Source organism: Salmo salar, chromosome ssa10 (genome assembly GCF_905237065.1).
Source record: "Salmo salar chromosome ssa10, Ssal_v3.1, whole genome shotgun sequence".
Taxonomy (NCBI): domain Eukaryota; kingdom Metazoa; phylum Chordata; class Actinopteri; order Salmoniformes; family Salmonidae; genus Salmo; species Salmo salar.
The window spans coordinates 5,859,774-5,876,504 of NC_059451.1; the positions used below are offsets into that span (position 1 = coordinate 5,859,774).

Genomic DNA, 16,731 nt, shown 5'->3' on the forward strand with positions numbered 1-16,731 from the left:
ACAAACCAAAGATATTCCAATGTGCATCAGAATCATGTCTTCCTATGGCATTTCACCTCTTGCTTCTAGCAAACATTGAAGATATTGGCGTTGTTTTATGTTTTGCTAAACATTGGCGCCCCCTAGGTTAGGAACCCCTGCCTTAAGGTATCAGAGAGAGAGAGAGAAAGTGATCCAGAAAAAACACGTAATGGAGATGGAGAGTCAAAGCAAGAAAGGCCCTGGTACAACCAATCCCCTAAGGGAAGACCTGTCAGCTTTCCCTCTCCCTCACTTCCCCTCTCCCTCTCTCTCAGTCCGTTACCCCACATGCCTCAATCCCCCCCAATCCCCCATCCCCATGACAGCACATTACTCTCCCCATCGCCATTCCCCTATCTCCCTTTCTCCATCTTTCTCTCCACAACCCTACATCTAAACCCTTCCCTCACTCCTCCGCTGAAGTGGGGGAAACGCACGACGGGTTGCATCCCTAATGGCACCCTCTTCTCTACGTGGTGCACTATTCCTTACCAAACATACTACACAGGGAAAAAGGTGCCATTTGGGACATAGTCACCAAGTGTGCGTAGCGACTCAATGGGACAGTTTTCTGCTGTATTAGGGCCCTTTCCGCGAGGATAACGACTCGTTCAGACACAATTGCTTTTGTCGAAATTAATTTGTGCCTGTCGCTTTGGACCATGGCAAGTGCGGGCTGACGTGGACTGACTGGCCTGCTGGCCCTCCTCTGAGTGCTCTGATGGATCGACACACTCCCAGGGGCTGTATTACGGGCCATCTGGAAAAAGAGGGAGAGAAGGAGAGAGGGGTTGAAATGAAGCAATTTAAATACTGTGGATTCATACTTAAGCAGTGTAGAAAGGGTTGATAGAGGGAGAGAGAGAGAAGGTGATAGAGAGAGATGGTTTTCTTTTCTCCTCTTTCTCTTTTTTCTGTCCCTCTCTTTCTATCCTATGCTATTTTTGTCTCTCCCTTTCTCTCTTTCTTCCCCCTCTCTCACTCTCGCCACTTTGTTCCCCCCTCCGGTGATTGTATATAAGCTCATGACTAGGATCACATCCTGCACATACATTTTGTACGCGAGAAGCGCTTGCTAAATTAGCTGATGAATAACAGATGTGAATGCTTTATTAATGCTAACAATGTGTTCCTTCCATGGTGTGAAATAGACATTCAATTTAATTAACTTTTTTTGTGTCTGGTGGTGAGGGGGGAAATGATAAATTCATGCTACAAAGGCCAAGAAGGAGGATTTGAGTGGCCGCTTGGATTTAATTAATATGTCTCTCTCCACCGTCGCTTTAATCACAGCTACAGAGACAACACACACACACGGCTCATTGGGTGTGTACACATTAATGGCGTATGGAACATGCTCACATGTGCGTGCGCAGACGAGCACAGATGCACATACCGAAGTAGAATCTTCATTTGATCACTCTTTTTTTTCTGAGAATTTACCTGCATAGCAGGAAATGCAAAATATTAGTGTATTCATGGATTTAAAAAGGCCTATTAACTTTGTAATTTCCACTTTAAAATGTCAGACTTGATTTGCCCTAACGAAAAATGTATTAACCCCTACAAAAAATGTCCATTAATTATAATCCACCTAATAATTCACATTTCCTGTTGTTGCATGATTATTTTCCTGCTGTAGCAAACTGGCTCAAATTAAGTTTGTACATCAGTACACATAGACAGCCACACATATGCATGCATGCACAAACACTCATACATATAGTACAGAGACAGACACACACCACATATACTCAGATACACACACACAGTCATACACTTACAATCATAGTCATACACTGACACACATACACACCGGTGCACACGCGTATTTGTAGACACATGAACACTCACACTGACACACACACACGTACGGGCCCGTGGTGTCACCTCTGCTTCTCACAGTGACGGACGGTAATTGGCTAGGGTTGAAGGGTGTGTCTGTGGGTGCTGACATAATCTTCGCTCTCTCTCTTTCTCTCTCACTGTGTGTCCGTGTCTCTCTCTCTCTGTCTGTGTGTCTCTCTGTCTGTGGGTGTGTGTCTCTCCTTGTGTGTGTGTGTGTGTCAGCCCCTGTCCTCCATGCCTGAGAGCGCCCAGACACCGTGCGGCAGGAGACAAAGGGAGTACGGAGGCGACGGAGGAGACGCCAGCGGCAGCAGCGTCAACAACAGCAGCTCCGAGGAGGGCCCTGAAGAGGAGGATGACAGGGAGGATGAGAGGGAAGGAGGGAAGACAAGGGAGAAAAAGAGTGTCTCTTACGACCTGGGAGAGAACAAGTATAAGTCATTGTCGGAGCGCTCAGGTGAGGAGGAGAGGAGGAGAGCACCCCATACACGCACCGAAACACACAAATGCACAGGCGTACACGCACAGAGACACAGACAGAGACACGCACAGAAACACACAAATGCACAGGCGTACACGCACAGAGACACAGACAGAGACACGCACAGAAACACACAAATGCACAGGCGTACACGCACAGAGACACAGACAGAGACACGCACAGAAACACACAAATGCACAGGCGTACACGCACAGAGACACAGACAGAGACACACACAGAAACACACAAATGCACAGGCGTACACGCACAGAGACACAGACAGAGACACGCACAGAAACACACAAATGCACAGGCGTACACGCACAGAGACACAGACAGAGACACGCACAGAAACACACAGGCGTACACGCACAGAGACACAGACAGAGACACGCACAGAAACACACAAATGCACAGGTGTACACGCACAGAGACACAGACAGAGACACGCACAGAAACGCACAAATGCACAGGTGTACACGCACAGAGACACAGACAGAGACACGCACAGAAACACATACACACACTCCTTCCCCCTTCACACACACACACCCTCGTAAAATGGAGGAGGGGGTCTGGGAATGTCTTTATTAGCAATCAGAGGCCTCTTCTATAAGAAGGACATTTCACAGACATTCTCTCCATTTCCTCCTTTCTTGGACTGCTTCCCAAATGGCACCATATTCTCTATAGAGTGCACTACTTTTGACCAGAGCCCCGTGGGCCCTGGGCAAAAGTAGTGTACTAAGTTTATATAGGGAATAGGGTTCCATTTGGGATGTAATCCTGGTATATTGGGGAGAAGGCTGTTATATGAGATGGCTCTCTCTGGCCATGATGCCTTCCAGATGACTACAAGGGTCCAATAATTACTAAAACAAACTTGTGTCACACACGTACACGCATGCAGACACACTTACGCTGTCCTATACACGCAGGGAGGTTGGTAAGTAGGTAGGTGCCCATGCACGTATACTCACACACCTTTTCTCTCTAATACACGTCTGCAAATACTCATAGGCATTAGACACATGATTGCTCTATATTACCCTCACACACACATACTCTCTCTCTCTCTCTCTCTCTCTCTCTCTCTCTCTCTCTCTCTCTCTCTCTCTCGCTCTCTCGCTCTCTCTCTCTCGCTCTTTCTCTCCAGCATGCCAAGTTCCTAGATATACTGCAGTGTTGGGTTTGGTGGTGTCGGCCAGGTCCCGGTCTAGCTAAATTAGTGATGTAAATCTGTACAATGCATTTGTTTACCTAATTAATACATGAAACAGGATAAATCCATATTTTTTAATTAGGGTCATCGTCTGATGATTGCTCCATGGGAAAGCTTTTTATTCTACTAGTTGTCGTCGTGTGTGTGTGTGTGTGTTTGTGCTTGTGTGTGTGGTGTGTCTCGATTTGAAACCGAGTGTGTGTGTGTGTGTGTCTGGATATGAAACTGTGTGTGTGTGTGTGTGTGTGTGTGTGTGTGTGTGTGTGTGTGTGTGTGTGTGTGTGTGTGTGTGTGTGTGTGTGTGTGTGTGTGTGGCATGTAATACGGTGAGATAGAGGCTTGTGGCTTACCTTGAAAACTCTTTCTGCAAATTGTCCTGAAATGTGCTCTTCGGGAAACTAGAGGGAAAGATTGATAAGTTGGACATTCCTACAGGTTTATAAGGTAATGTGTCTTTTCCACCAAGTTTCAAAGTCCCAGTCTAGGTAGACAAAAACACACAAAAATGTATTTGTGTGTTGCATTGTGAAATATTGGGTGGTTTTCTACTCTAGCATTATATTTTCCATTAGGGGTATATCCCAAATGGCACCCTATTCCATATATAGTGCACTACTTTTGACCAGAGTCCAATGGGCCCTGGTCAAAAGTAGAGCACTACATAGGAAATATTGGGCCATTTTGTACACAGCCTAGGTCCAGAATGAAGGACAAAGAAGTGATTTGGCTGGATTTGAGGGGCTGCTCTTCGCTGGAGTGACTTTGCCTCCGCCGACCGACTCCATAAGCGCCCATCTGGGGGCGGCCTCAGCTAAGCCCTATAATGTGGCCGATTTGGCAAGTTCCGTGCTCAAGGTTCGCTGGTGCAGCAGCAACACACAAACACACACACACACACACACACACACACACACACACACACACACACACACACACACACACACACACACATATACACGAGCAGACGCACACACATGCACACAAACTTTCATCTCCAGGCTTACACACACACACTGGGCTGGCTGGATGTGCTGCTGGAGGTGGTTCAAGCTCCGTGGTCCTGGGGAGGTTCTGTGGCTGTGACTGGGCTGGAAGGGCCCACTGCCCTGCTCTCTAATCCGGCCTGAGGAGGGAAGAGAGCAGCCGGCCCACAGCCACAGAAACACATGCTTTAGTGATTAATGAAAGCCACATTCAATAGGCCACCACGTCGAGTCCCGGAATGGGACTTTTAATGCCACACTTCATTTCCAACGATGGAATGAAAGTGGACAGTATGAAAAGCAGAGCATGAGAGGACAGATGAGGGGGGGAGAAAAAGAGAGAGAGAGAGCGAGAGAAGCGAGAGAGTTCCCCCTCTTTGGACTAAGTTATTTAGGTCACCACTTTATTCCTTCATTTCATGTAATCTTTTTTTCTTCTCCTTTTCTTCATCCCTCTCTCAGGACGGGTTCACTGGAAACCTCTGATGAAGCCGGTCAAGGCCGGCCTCTCTGCCTCCTCCTCTCCGACCCTTTCTGGGCCAATCAGACGTTCCATCTCCTGCCCGCGTTCAATCTCCTCCCTGGCCGCCCAGTCACCCACCAATGAGACGCGAGCCTCGCTGGCCAGGCACTCCGTTCCTGCGGCGACGGCCCTCGTTAGGCCAAGCTCCGCTTCTCTGCGCTCTCATTCGCTCAGCCGCAGCGGCTCCACCCACAGGGTGCCGCACAGCAGTAGTCTAGGTACCATCCACGCTAACATGGTGAGTTACAAACATACACACACACACACACACACGCACTTATCATTACACTTTCTACATTCACACGTTCTACACTCTCTGTCTCCTGCTCTTTCTCCCCCTCCCTCGGGAGCAAACAGTAGGCTACCATTACCATACCATATAGTGCCAGACGAAACCTTTCAAGTTGCTAAAACTATCATTCTGTGGATGGCCCTTCTTTGGATGAGGCCCTCTAAGCCTGTACAGATAGCTGTCCCCCTAACCCAATGTAGCTCTGTGTCTGGCCTCTCTTGACACACACACATTATGCCCATTCTCTTTATATTCCCAGTCTCAGTCTGTTCCTGGAGGTCTCAGCGATATGGACTCTGATGAGCTGGAGTGCTCTCCAATTACCATGGCCACACTGTCTTCTCTCGCTCTCTCTCTCTCTCTTTCCCTCTTTCTTTCTCTCTCTCTCTCTTCTCTCTTTCTACCCCATCTCTCTCTCTAGCTCTCTTCTCTCTGAGATCTCAGCTGAAACCATTATTTAAAGCATTTAAACCCCATTCATGTTCTTTTCTCTCCTCTCTTTCCTTTGTGTGTCTGACCCTTGTGTGTGTGTGTTTGACCTATATGTGTGTCTGTCGGGCCTGTATTTATTTGTTTTGTTAATTTGTTTGGCTTATCTATGTGTTTTGAACATTTGTGTGTGCAGGGTGATCCCGTGCTGATCCTGAGGAGTAAAGACCAGGAGACAGAGCTGACAAGACAGAGCCTGGCCGCTCTCAGCGCAATGAGGATCCGCTTCCCGGGGAAGACTGAGGAGGAGGCCGAGGCCGTTCTGGATGAGGTGTGTGTGAAAGTATATACAGCGTATCTCCAAAAAGAGACAATGGCCAGAGCCAACCATACAGTATGGGACTATTCCTGACCTCCCAGCCCCTCCACAATGGCCTCCTGACTGCCTATTGTCTTTGAAAACTCCCTCATGGCCAAAACGTGGGCAGCAGAAAGCCTCACTGTATTCCCCTCAGCTCCTGTGTATTTATCAATGCCTCTTTCCCCCTCGACGGATCTCCTCCGCTACATTGGTGTCGAGGTCGTGTGACACAATTACAGTTCCAACTGTTCCGCTAATAAACTCTTAATAGGTGCGCAGATGAGCAGCCGCACCTGGCTGACTCGTTACCTCACTCGTGAAATGACAGTGTAAAAATAGTGAGCCACCGTGGTTGACTGTGAACTTCAAGCTGCAATAAGACACTTTTTGGGCGACCTGACCAAATTCACAAAGAAATGTGAGTTATAGATCTGTCATTCGCATCGAAACCAAGTCTAAGAACCCATAGCTCTGTTCAATGTGCATTATTTCTATGCTTCCCGTGCTTAAGTTTAGTTTTTGTCTTTTACTTTCAGTTTTGTACACCAGCTTCAAACAGCTGAAAATACAGTATTTTTGGTTATTAAAAATATATTTCACAGCAGTTTAGATGGTAAAATGATTCTCTACACTTGCTTGTTTTGTCACATAAAATAAAATTCGGCAAACTATTAGAATTTTAGCAACCAGGAAATATTATATTGCACCTTAAAAATATGTTATATTCATAGTTGACTATGGTGGCTTGCTATTGTTATATTCAAAACATTGCCAGCAACTTGCTCCTACCTACTGAGCCACACAGTAAACTACGGGGACTTGCTATTTTTACTTTAAACGTGGTTTCAAGTTGCGAAAATGACAAATTGAGATGGTTTTGTGATTGATGTTATTTTCAAAGTAATTTTGATATCTGTTACAAATCATGAGCCAAGTATTATTCAGAACCACAGCAATCATGTGGAATCGTTGTATCCCAAATGGCACCCTATTCTCTTTCCCACTGTATTTCAAACATAGCGATTGGTAAAATAGCAAGGTTAGCATCGTAATAGAGAAGAAATAAAGTATGTACATGTTAATGTAAATTAGGTGTCAGTTTGATTTCATATAAGTTCAGCTCAGTTTCAGTTGAACACTTTCCCCTCACAGCCCGTCATCCCGTCTACGGGTTGAACATGGCAGATTTTGTCATTGATAAGCGCCTAAATTGGAACGCAGTGGCTGTACAGCAACATGCTATACATGACGTCAGAGCTCAGATTCTCTGCTTCACAGCGCTGTATGGGTTTTGACTGAGAGCCGTTTTAAACCTGAGCACCACGCGCGGCAAAAAGATGCCCCATCCCTCCCGCTAATTGAGCTACTTTTGCGCATTTGTTGATGTCTGAGTGAAGGGAATGCTATACATTTAGAGGAGTCGATGTGTTTTGAAACATAAGATGTTGAGGATAATATTATTAAAAAAATACAGCTTTGATGTCATGCAAGAAAACCACACACCCATGAGTCCAAATGTGCACTTCACATTTCCATATTTGAAAACTCATGTCATTTACAGTATCAACATTTATGATCGTTATGGTTGATCCACAGTTAGAAGGATGACACGCATTATACCCCAGGTTCTCCTGAACAGAATGAGCCTACGTTTGTCATATTGTGCAGATAATTTGCACCAGAACACGCACTTGAATGCACACATGACTCCATGCTACACTCTTAGGGGGAAAAAATGCTATCTAGAACCTAAAAGTGTTCTTCGGATCTCCCCATAGGAGAACCCTTTGAAGAGTCTTTTTTGGTTCCAGATAGAACCCTCTTGGTTCCAGGAAGAATCTGGATCAGGTGGGCATAAATTAAAAGCTTATTCTATTGCCAACGTGTGTATACAATCTTTCAAAAAATTTAAATGAATATTATTCTAATGTTACTGAATGTATCAAGAGTATTTTTAGATTTTGTTATTTCCCCATAATAAAGTTTTCTCTTTCATTTGCTACCATGGTCATGCATATGGTTTTTATAGTTCTTCTGTTAGAAACATTTTAATTTGGCCCTATCCATATAGGCCAATTTCGACGAGTGTAAGGGGGTAAGGCCTTTCTTCACTGGACACATTCACAGCCACGCCATAAAAGAAGAAAATAAAAAATGCAGGTCAATTATAACCGTCCTAACACCAGATTCCACAGATTGACAGACGGCCATAGACTGTGAAAAGGTGCGGTAGTCTGAGGCGGCCGGGTCTATAGAATATAGTTTTGGGTTGTGCGTCTTGGATGAAAAGGCCTATTCGGTTGCAGCCGGCCTTGTTCGCGGTTCCCAGCGTCTCTACCGCAAGACATTGATTTAGTCTCCAAGGCACAACGCAAATGCAGACCCTGAACTGTTTGAATACTTGAGTAACAATACCCCGCCGGTACCATGGGCTGATTGCTGAAAATGAGGGATGAGATGGAGAGGGAGAATAGAAATGGGAGAGAAATAGTTTTTTGCTTCCATGAGCTGATTGCTGAGAACGGGGGGATGAGTCAGAGAGAGAAAACTAGAGAAAGCGAGAAAAACACACACACATATAGGAAAAGGAGATCATTTTAATTTTTGTCTCCTTTCTTTGCAAAATATTGCAGGGGGGTCTAAGTTTTTGTTCAAAGGCTACTCCTCTTTGCACAATGTCCCAACTGGTGAATAATACAGTTATTGTTGAGTTATTGTTGCAGATTGTTGATTTTATTCTGTGCTTTTCTCTCTCAGATACTAGACAACTGGAAGTACCACAAACCCAAAGTGGCCTCTTACTGGCTGGTGAAGTTGGATTCCACCAAACAAAGGAAGGTGAGTGTCATCAAAGCCACTATACTGATTTGGATAGTGGCTCTTGATTCATAATGAAGATGAGAGATGGGGCTGGGGAAATGTACCCACTCTTTTATAACCTACAGTATATGGGTATGAAGTATATAATTTATTTAAATTGTCATTGAACAGCTGTAAATATTGCAGATTATACCTTTAATGCTTGTATTTATTGTCATATTGAGACATTTGGTAATTCAGTATACCAGCGTTTCTGGATGTGTGCAGATTTATTAGTGAATGCTATCAAAAACTTTTCATTCCATGCATTTCATACCAAAAACTTGCTCCTCCCTTCTGGCCTCCCCATTCAGTCCCCTTGACAGATCTGGTTAGGTGAAAGCAATATGGTGGAAACTAGGAGGAGCTGTTGCTTACACCTGCCTTGTTGTCTCAGATCTGTTCAGGGGAGTGAATGATGACTGAGGGGGAGGGAGCAAGTGGATTTGCCTTGCATCACCGTCGTTGACAGTCTTAGCTAGACGTAGCGAGGAATAACAAGCAGTAAACAAAAACAAAGTCACATCTGAAATGACATGAATGTTGTTGATCTCATATGTGGGCTGTGGTAGTGGAATGTGCTGGAATGTATGCTACAGACTCTCTTGTCCCTGGCCCTTCTAATGAACACCATACATTGGCTGGGCTTGTAGCTCTCCTAGCACTCTGCTATCTGATTAGCATTGGAGGCTGCCTAGTGATGGTGGAGGTAGCAGTCAAATAGAGACAACGTTTTGCTCTATACCCTACGCTAGCCCATTAATAGTGCATCTCTGCCTTTAGAAACACACATTCTCCGATATCGACACACACACATACGCCAGCACACACGGGAACACACACACACACACACATCATGGCCATCAGTAATAAGACAGGAAATCAAAGGCTCCACAGCAATAGCAATTACATTACTCTGAAATGAAAGAGAATGGAAAGGAGGGATGAGGGATCCCTCATTGACCGCCTGCAATCTCTGGTCCCTGTACTTCTCTTTCTGCCTTCATCAGATACTGCCTACCTACACACCCCGCCTGATTTCTGTGTGTGTGCGTGTGTGCGCGTGCGTGTGTATTATGTGCTTCTTTTTGTATGCATTTGTGTCTGTGTATTGTGTGTGCATCGGCTTCCAAGTATACACAGCCACACCTGCCAGCTAAGAAAGAACTCTCCCAGTAAACTAGAAACCTCAGGTTAAAACTAGAAAAGTAAGTTTCAGTAGAAACTTTGTTTGCTTGCTCAGCTGGCTGAAAGTATTATTATTAATGGTAGTGAAAACTGCTCGTTTTATAGTTATAGGATAGCCTATACGCCCTAATCGATTATAGATATTGCTTTCCAATTATTGAATTGACATAAAATTTAACAACAAGATATCCTACATGTATAGGCTGTTGTTTGATGACTTCCATTTAAACCCCAGGCTTGTCCCAAAGGCTTAGACTACAAATGGTGTAGTTTTCCAGAAGTATTTTTCGCCCTTAGCGACCACTTTTTATCTCGCGCCTCTGTTGATGATTTTGATCCCACAATGTTGGCAATTCTACAGTGGGAAACACCTCTGTTGATCCCTCAATGTTGGCAATTCTACAGTGGGAAACAACTGTTGATCGGATACAGTTTTGACTATTGGTTTTCTGAGATGAGTGTCTACACATTATCTACACAGTGAACATATTCCTATACCCCTATGTAAAAAAATATTTTTGGATTGGACACCAACTTTTTACGTTGAATATGATCCGCGATTGCCAGTGACCCTAAGTAGTCCTACATTAATAATACAGGCATTTACAGATGAGAAAGTTTTTTAAGTGAAATTGTATAATGTGGTCAGTAGTTGCGTGGTTGTGGTCAGTAGTTGTGGGGTTGTGGTCTGTAGTTGCGTGGTTGTGGTCAGTAGTTGTGGGGTTGTGGTCTGTAGTTGTGTGCTCAGTAGTTGTGGTCAGCAGTTGCGTGGTTGTGGTCTGTAGTTGTGTGCTCAGTAGTTGTGGTCAGTAGTTGCGTGGTTGTGGTCAGTAGTTGTGGGGTTGTAGTCTGTAGTTGTGTGCACAGTAGTTGTCGTCAGTAGTTGCGTGGTTGTGGTCAGTCGTTGTGGGGTTGTGGTCTGTAGTTGTGTGCTCAGTAGTTGTGGTCAGTAGTTATGTGCTCAGTAGTTGTGGTCAGTAGTTGTGTGGTTGTGGTCAGTAGTTATGGTGACTAGTTGTGTTGTTGTGGTTGTGTGGTTGTGGTCAGTAATTTTGCGGTTCAGTAGTGGTCAGTAGATTTCTTAAAAGACAGAGCTAGCTAGCTAACTAGAGACATAAGAACTAGAACGAGCTAACTAGCTAGCTACATTTTTGGCGTGAGAAGAGGGTCAAATGCGTGTCTCACGGCCAATGCACTTCTTATCTCACGCATTGAAAAGTACTGCTTTTATTTTTTTGATTAGTCAGCTCGTTAACTTTCAACTGCGCTCCAATTTGTTTTGAAATTGGAGCATCTGCGCCTGTAATTTAACATCATGAGCGGAACCTATCATTGTCCTGTCTTGCCACAGCGCTGTGAACTGCAGCACATTGAAGCATACAGTATTATTGGTCTATTTATGTAAGGTATGAAGGAGATTAGATGCATGTTTTAAACAAATGCTCCTCAAGATTAGAGTGGCGATGAATGGAGAGAGAGCACATTCTCTGCTGAGTTTATAAAACTGTAAAAGGAGTAGCACAGTGGCACTGTTTTATCGACAATGTTGCTGTTACTCCCATCCCTATTGCAGAATGCAGCCTTTTGACAGCATGTTCTAAAGTGGATTTAATCCACACTTGCATTAGTCCCCTCGTTTGGTGATTGGCATTTAGGCTGTGACAACGAAAAGGCAGAAGACAGTATGTTTTATCAGGGAAGTTTGGTATGGGGACCTGATCATTTTGTCAAATAGCTTGTGAACCCAAAAGTGTAAGTTTGATTCCGAAAATAATGTGGTTAGGGTATAGGGGCACATTTACGTAATCTTGTCTTCATGAGATGTTTTCTATTGAATACGATGAATACTTTTGCAAGGCACTGTACTTTATTTAGTCTGATCAGTGAAACAATTCTCATTCTTTACATTGGGCTAAAACACAAAATTACTGCTCTTGTCAGCGAGAACACTACTGATTACACTACAGTGTAATCACATATTTGAAATCTGATGTGCCTAGTTGTGTCTTTGAAAATGAATTATATAAGGCTATGTATTTTTGCAGCCATTCATGGACAGTTTTGAATACAAATAACCATTGGATATTAAATGCTCCAGGAATGAAATATAATTTTTGACATTTTAACATTGTGCACATGCTAGGCAGAGATTGTATGGTGGGTCACAACTCAGAAACGCTTCATATTTGTCTATGTAGAGTAAGACGATGGCAATGATCTTCAACTAGTAGGCATAAACCACCTGAATTTTGATTTTCATTCGATTTTTCTTGAAGGTTGGGTGATTGTGAGAAACACCCAGGACTTGGGAAACATAGATCAGGGGTGGCCAACCCTCCTGGAGAGCAAACAGGATTTTGTAGAAAAAAAAGAAGAAAGATTTTAAAAATATATTAGCATACTTTAAGTTTCATCCCCCCAAAAACTCAAAGTTAGAATGTCATCAAATTATGAGTGTTCATTTCATGTTCAAAACATCCTGAATCCACCTGACCTGTGGTTTTTTATTACAATACAGATCACCCTGGTCATAGCCTAAGCCATGTCAAAATACATGGAATTGCAGGAAATGAGCTTTAAAACAGTGCAATTTTCCACCGTCTAAGAGTTGTGCCCTTGAAATTCACAGCAAATCTCACTCCAAGCTTTCTTCAAAAGTTGGCAGCCCTATAAACGGCTTATTTTATCAGTAAAAAAAGCATTAGTAGGACTATAGGAAACATCAGGTATTGAATTTACAAGTGTTATTTTGACAATATTTGCATACTTCAACTTATAAAAGGAGTTACTTGTTCATATAAAACTGGTTTCTGAGTTGCTAGGCAATTAAGTTTAGTTTTGAACCACCATGTTAACTAATGGGAGTTTTTGGAATTACAAAAAGTTAAATATTGTAAAAGGAGGTATAATAGTTATCAGAATGATTTTTGCAGGGTTTGTAATTTGGAGTGTTCTGTATCGTAAAAGGTGTATCAATAGCAATGTTTCTAAAATGTAATATTTTGGTCACCCAAGACCTCCATGTTAAAATTAGCATTTTTAAGTGATTATATTTGTAAAAGTATGATGAGTATAAAAATCATATGTCAGCAACTCAAGTTAGACCTCTGTGCACATTGTAAAGTTAAATGGTATGTTTCACATAAAAGCTGTAGGAGGAGTAGCGGTGGGAATAATAATAAGAAGAAGAAGAAGTAATTGAAGTATGACGAATAATAGTAGTGTGTTGCTTTGGTCTTTCATGCTGTCCCCCTGGCGTCTGTTCAAACCTTGATTTATTTTTATTTTCTTTCTCTCCCTCCATCTTTGTGTGTTTTTTTTTTATGTTTGATGAAGTTTCTTGACATCATACATACTAACGTTTTTCTCTTCCTATCACTTTCCCTTTTTTTCGTCTGTTTCTTTAATGTCTCATGAAGGTTCTGGACATCGTCCGTACCAACGTACGCTCGGTGCTGCAGCGGCTTTGGAGGGAGCCCGACGTGGACAGTTTACATTTGTATCGCCTTTTCAACCGCGTCTTTAACCGACTGCTCTGGAGCCACGGACAGGGCCTGTGGAACTTGTTCTCCAACACTGGGTAGGTCTCATTCTCTCTTTTGTTGTCTCTCCGAATCAATCTCTCTCTCATTCTCTTTCTGTCTCTGTCTGTCACTCTCTCTCTCAATACCTGATTTCTCTTCAATACTTGGTACTGTAGTGCTCAATCCCATATCGACCTCCACCCACTATCCCCTATGCACCTGCAAAGATATGAGAGTATTAACAATATGGTAATAGCAACACCTTTCCCCCGTCCTCTGATAGACTAAGTGGAATTTTCACCATTGTTCTTACACCTTTCCAATTCTCTCAGATCACCCCAAGTGCAAAGAGGGTAGGAACTATGGATCGATTTGGGATTGTGCGTGTCTTTTTCTGCCTTGATAAGTGCATATTTCAGTAACAAATGTCCAGAAAGTATGTAGCAATCAAGTATGTAACAACTGAAATCCATGCTACAGCATGATGAAATCAGCATTTATTAGGCTCCACATTCTGCCCAATGCATGTTTGATTGACAGCTGGTGCACTTATTGACAGGCCCAGCCATGCACTGCTGTGGAGATCACAGGCAGACTGGCAGACATCCGGACAGACAGAGTAGACAGACATCCGGACAGACAGAGTAGACAGACAGGCAGACCATATAGACAGACAGAGTAGACGGAGTCCCTCTCATCCTGCAAAGAGCTACAGGGATGAAAGCAACACGTGTCTATCAGAGTCGAGACACATTTCTCAGTCTGCGTAATGTGGCCACAGATCTTGTTTTCTTATCATCGGGGCTTTTAATGTGTCAGAAAGGAAGGAAGGAAGGAAGGAAGGAAGGAAGGAAGGAAGGAAGGAAGGAAGGAAGGAAGGAAGGAAGGAAGGAAGGAAGGAAGGAAGGAAGGAAGGAAGGAAGGAAGGAAGGAAGGAAGGAAGGAAAGGCTAAAGTAGGTCCCATACTCTTCTTTCCTCACTCACTTCTGTTTGTAGAAAGGTCCTTTGATGTCTCTCCCGACTTTTTTTGTGTGCCATTTTTGTGCCGACTGTAAGTGGCTTTCTACATAGTGACTCATCTCACTCTGCATCCTTATAGAAACACACACACTCCTATTCACATATCTACAGACACACACACACATACATTATATTATATCATCTTCAAGAGCCAGCTGTGGTGCAGCAAGCTTCTCATCTCGTTGCTGATAAAGGTTCAACCTTTTCCTCCCTCTCCATATTCTTTTTGTAAGCAGTTAGCAGCACTCGTCGTGGGGGGCTACGTGGGTTTTTGTATAGCTGCCCCGGCAACTGCCACAGCTGGTAATTGATTGTCAATGACCGAGTGTGCCGTACTGTAGCCTTGTTCGAGTCAGTGAGTGGCTTTATTTCACTTGATGAGAGTCCGAGTCTCCGGGCGGATTAGCCAGCAGATGCGGCTCAGGCACCACATGCTGCTTGCGTTTAATTAGGGAGCGCGCTCCGGAGGACGTGGGCCGCCGTAGCTACAGGATAAACGCTGCAGGGGGGCCCGGCGTCATGCAGCGTTGGAGCCCACCTCGCTACTCGCTAAGACCAGGCGGTGTAAACGTACACTTGAGATCCACGAGACCCCTCGTTTGATATTTCATCTGAGCAACTTCGACAATCAAACGCCGCCGCGACTATTGCGGTCGGAATTTAACAGGGCTTTGAAAGAGAAAGAAGAAAAAACTGTCTCTAAACCGTTCAAAAACCCAAAGAATTGAGAGGGTTTATATTAAAACGCCCCAACCCCTCAGTTCTCTCACAGTTCTGAGCGCCTCACAGTCGGGGGGAATGGCCAGTGTGATAAAGGGGGTTAAATGTACAGCATTTGTTTTATCCCCTCTTATGTCTTTGTGTGTGTGTGTTCTGTGGCGCAGCTCGTCGTGGGAGACCATCTTCAGTAAGAGCAGTGAGGTGGTATCGCAGCAGGAGCTCCAGTGCTGCCAGAGGCTGGTGCAGCTGTGCAGGGACTGCCTCCTCGTTGTCTACAAATTTGTCTCCGAGTCCCGGGGCTCGCTCACCGGCCTCAGCCCCGAATGGGACGACACTAGGTGAGGATCAACATCCAATCAACGTCCATTCTTCCTTTGTTTTCTACTGATGAAACAAATCATTTTTGCAACTGATATGCTTCCAACTTCAGTTGTAAAATTCTGTACCCTTTAAAAAAATCTTGGTTGGAGGATGAAACTTTCCTGATGTTCCTTGGTTTTTCCCGAAATCCTGGTTGGAGGTAGAAACTTTCCCAGTTCCCAGGTTTTACAGAATTCCTGGTTTGAGGTGACTATGCTAATTCCCTCCTGATTCTGGGAAGCCTCCAAATGGGATTTCTGAAAAAAACGTATGAAATTAAGGAATTTTTTACTCCAACTCCCAATATGGAGTTGTTAGTGAGACTTGGACAATGTTATGATTCCCATTGGTATTACAATGTTTCGAATCTCAGACCTGATGAAAATTCTAGTATGGATCAGAATGTTACGCAAGTGTTGTGCACCACACCAATACATACTTTTTTTTTCATTCATTTTCTTTCTCTATCTAGCACCTGAACCAAGTGGTATGTGTTTATATTTTCTCTTTCAGTGTTTCTCCTAACAATACCTGGGCTAGGTGGTACCCCCACTTCCCTGCCTAACTCTGTTGCCCCCCTGCCAAGCTTTAATATTACTCCTTAAACCCCCAACACGTCTACCCTTCCTAATCCCTAAAAAAGTATGGTTTTCATTTGAAACTTTTTATGCAGGCAGCTCACAATGTTATTTCCGAACCTTTGTACCCCGACAACTCCCCATTCCGCCCTAACTACAATTCTTCACAGGAATCTCACCTGACCAACAACTGACCCCAGCCTCTATACCCTTTCTATAACTCTTCTATTTTTAATGTCGATCCTCATAAGACTTGGTGGGGGATTGGTTTTGAACGTGTAAACTTTTAAGATGCGTCCCAAATGGCACTCTATCACCTAC

At 43.9% G+C, this 16,731-nt stretch overlaps 1 protein-coding gene across 2 annotated transcripts in view; it reads left to right on the forward strand.

Annotated features, from left to right (window-relative positions):
* The window catches only part of ttll7 (tubulin tyrosine ligase-like family, member 7), a 142,592-nt gene that overhangs the window by 113,663 nt on the left and 12,198 nt on the right, over positions 1-16,731 (forward strand). Inside the window, exons 15-21 of one of the 2 annotated variants that reach the window (XM_045687265.1) lie at positions 2,092-2,326; positions 5,018-5,316; positions 5,996-6,130; positions 8,918-8,998; positions 13,627-13,787; positions 15,637-15,810; positions 16,305-16,705. In XM_045687265.1, coding sequence (XP_045543221.1) covers positions 2,092-2,326; positions 5,018-5,316; positions 5,996-6,130; positions 8,918-8,998; positions 13,627-13,787; positions 15,637-15,810; positions 16,305-16,311 — 1,092 coding nt within the window. In that variant the 3' untranslated portion in view covers positions 16,312-16,705. Of the gene's footprint in view, positions 1-2,091; positions 2,327-5,017; positions 5,317-5,995; positions 6,131-8,917; positions 8,999-13,626; positions 13,788-15,636; positions 15,811-16,304; positions 16,706-16,731 lie in introns of those variants that run through there. The other variant, XM_014215640.2, reaches the window with a different exon arrangement.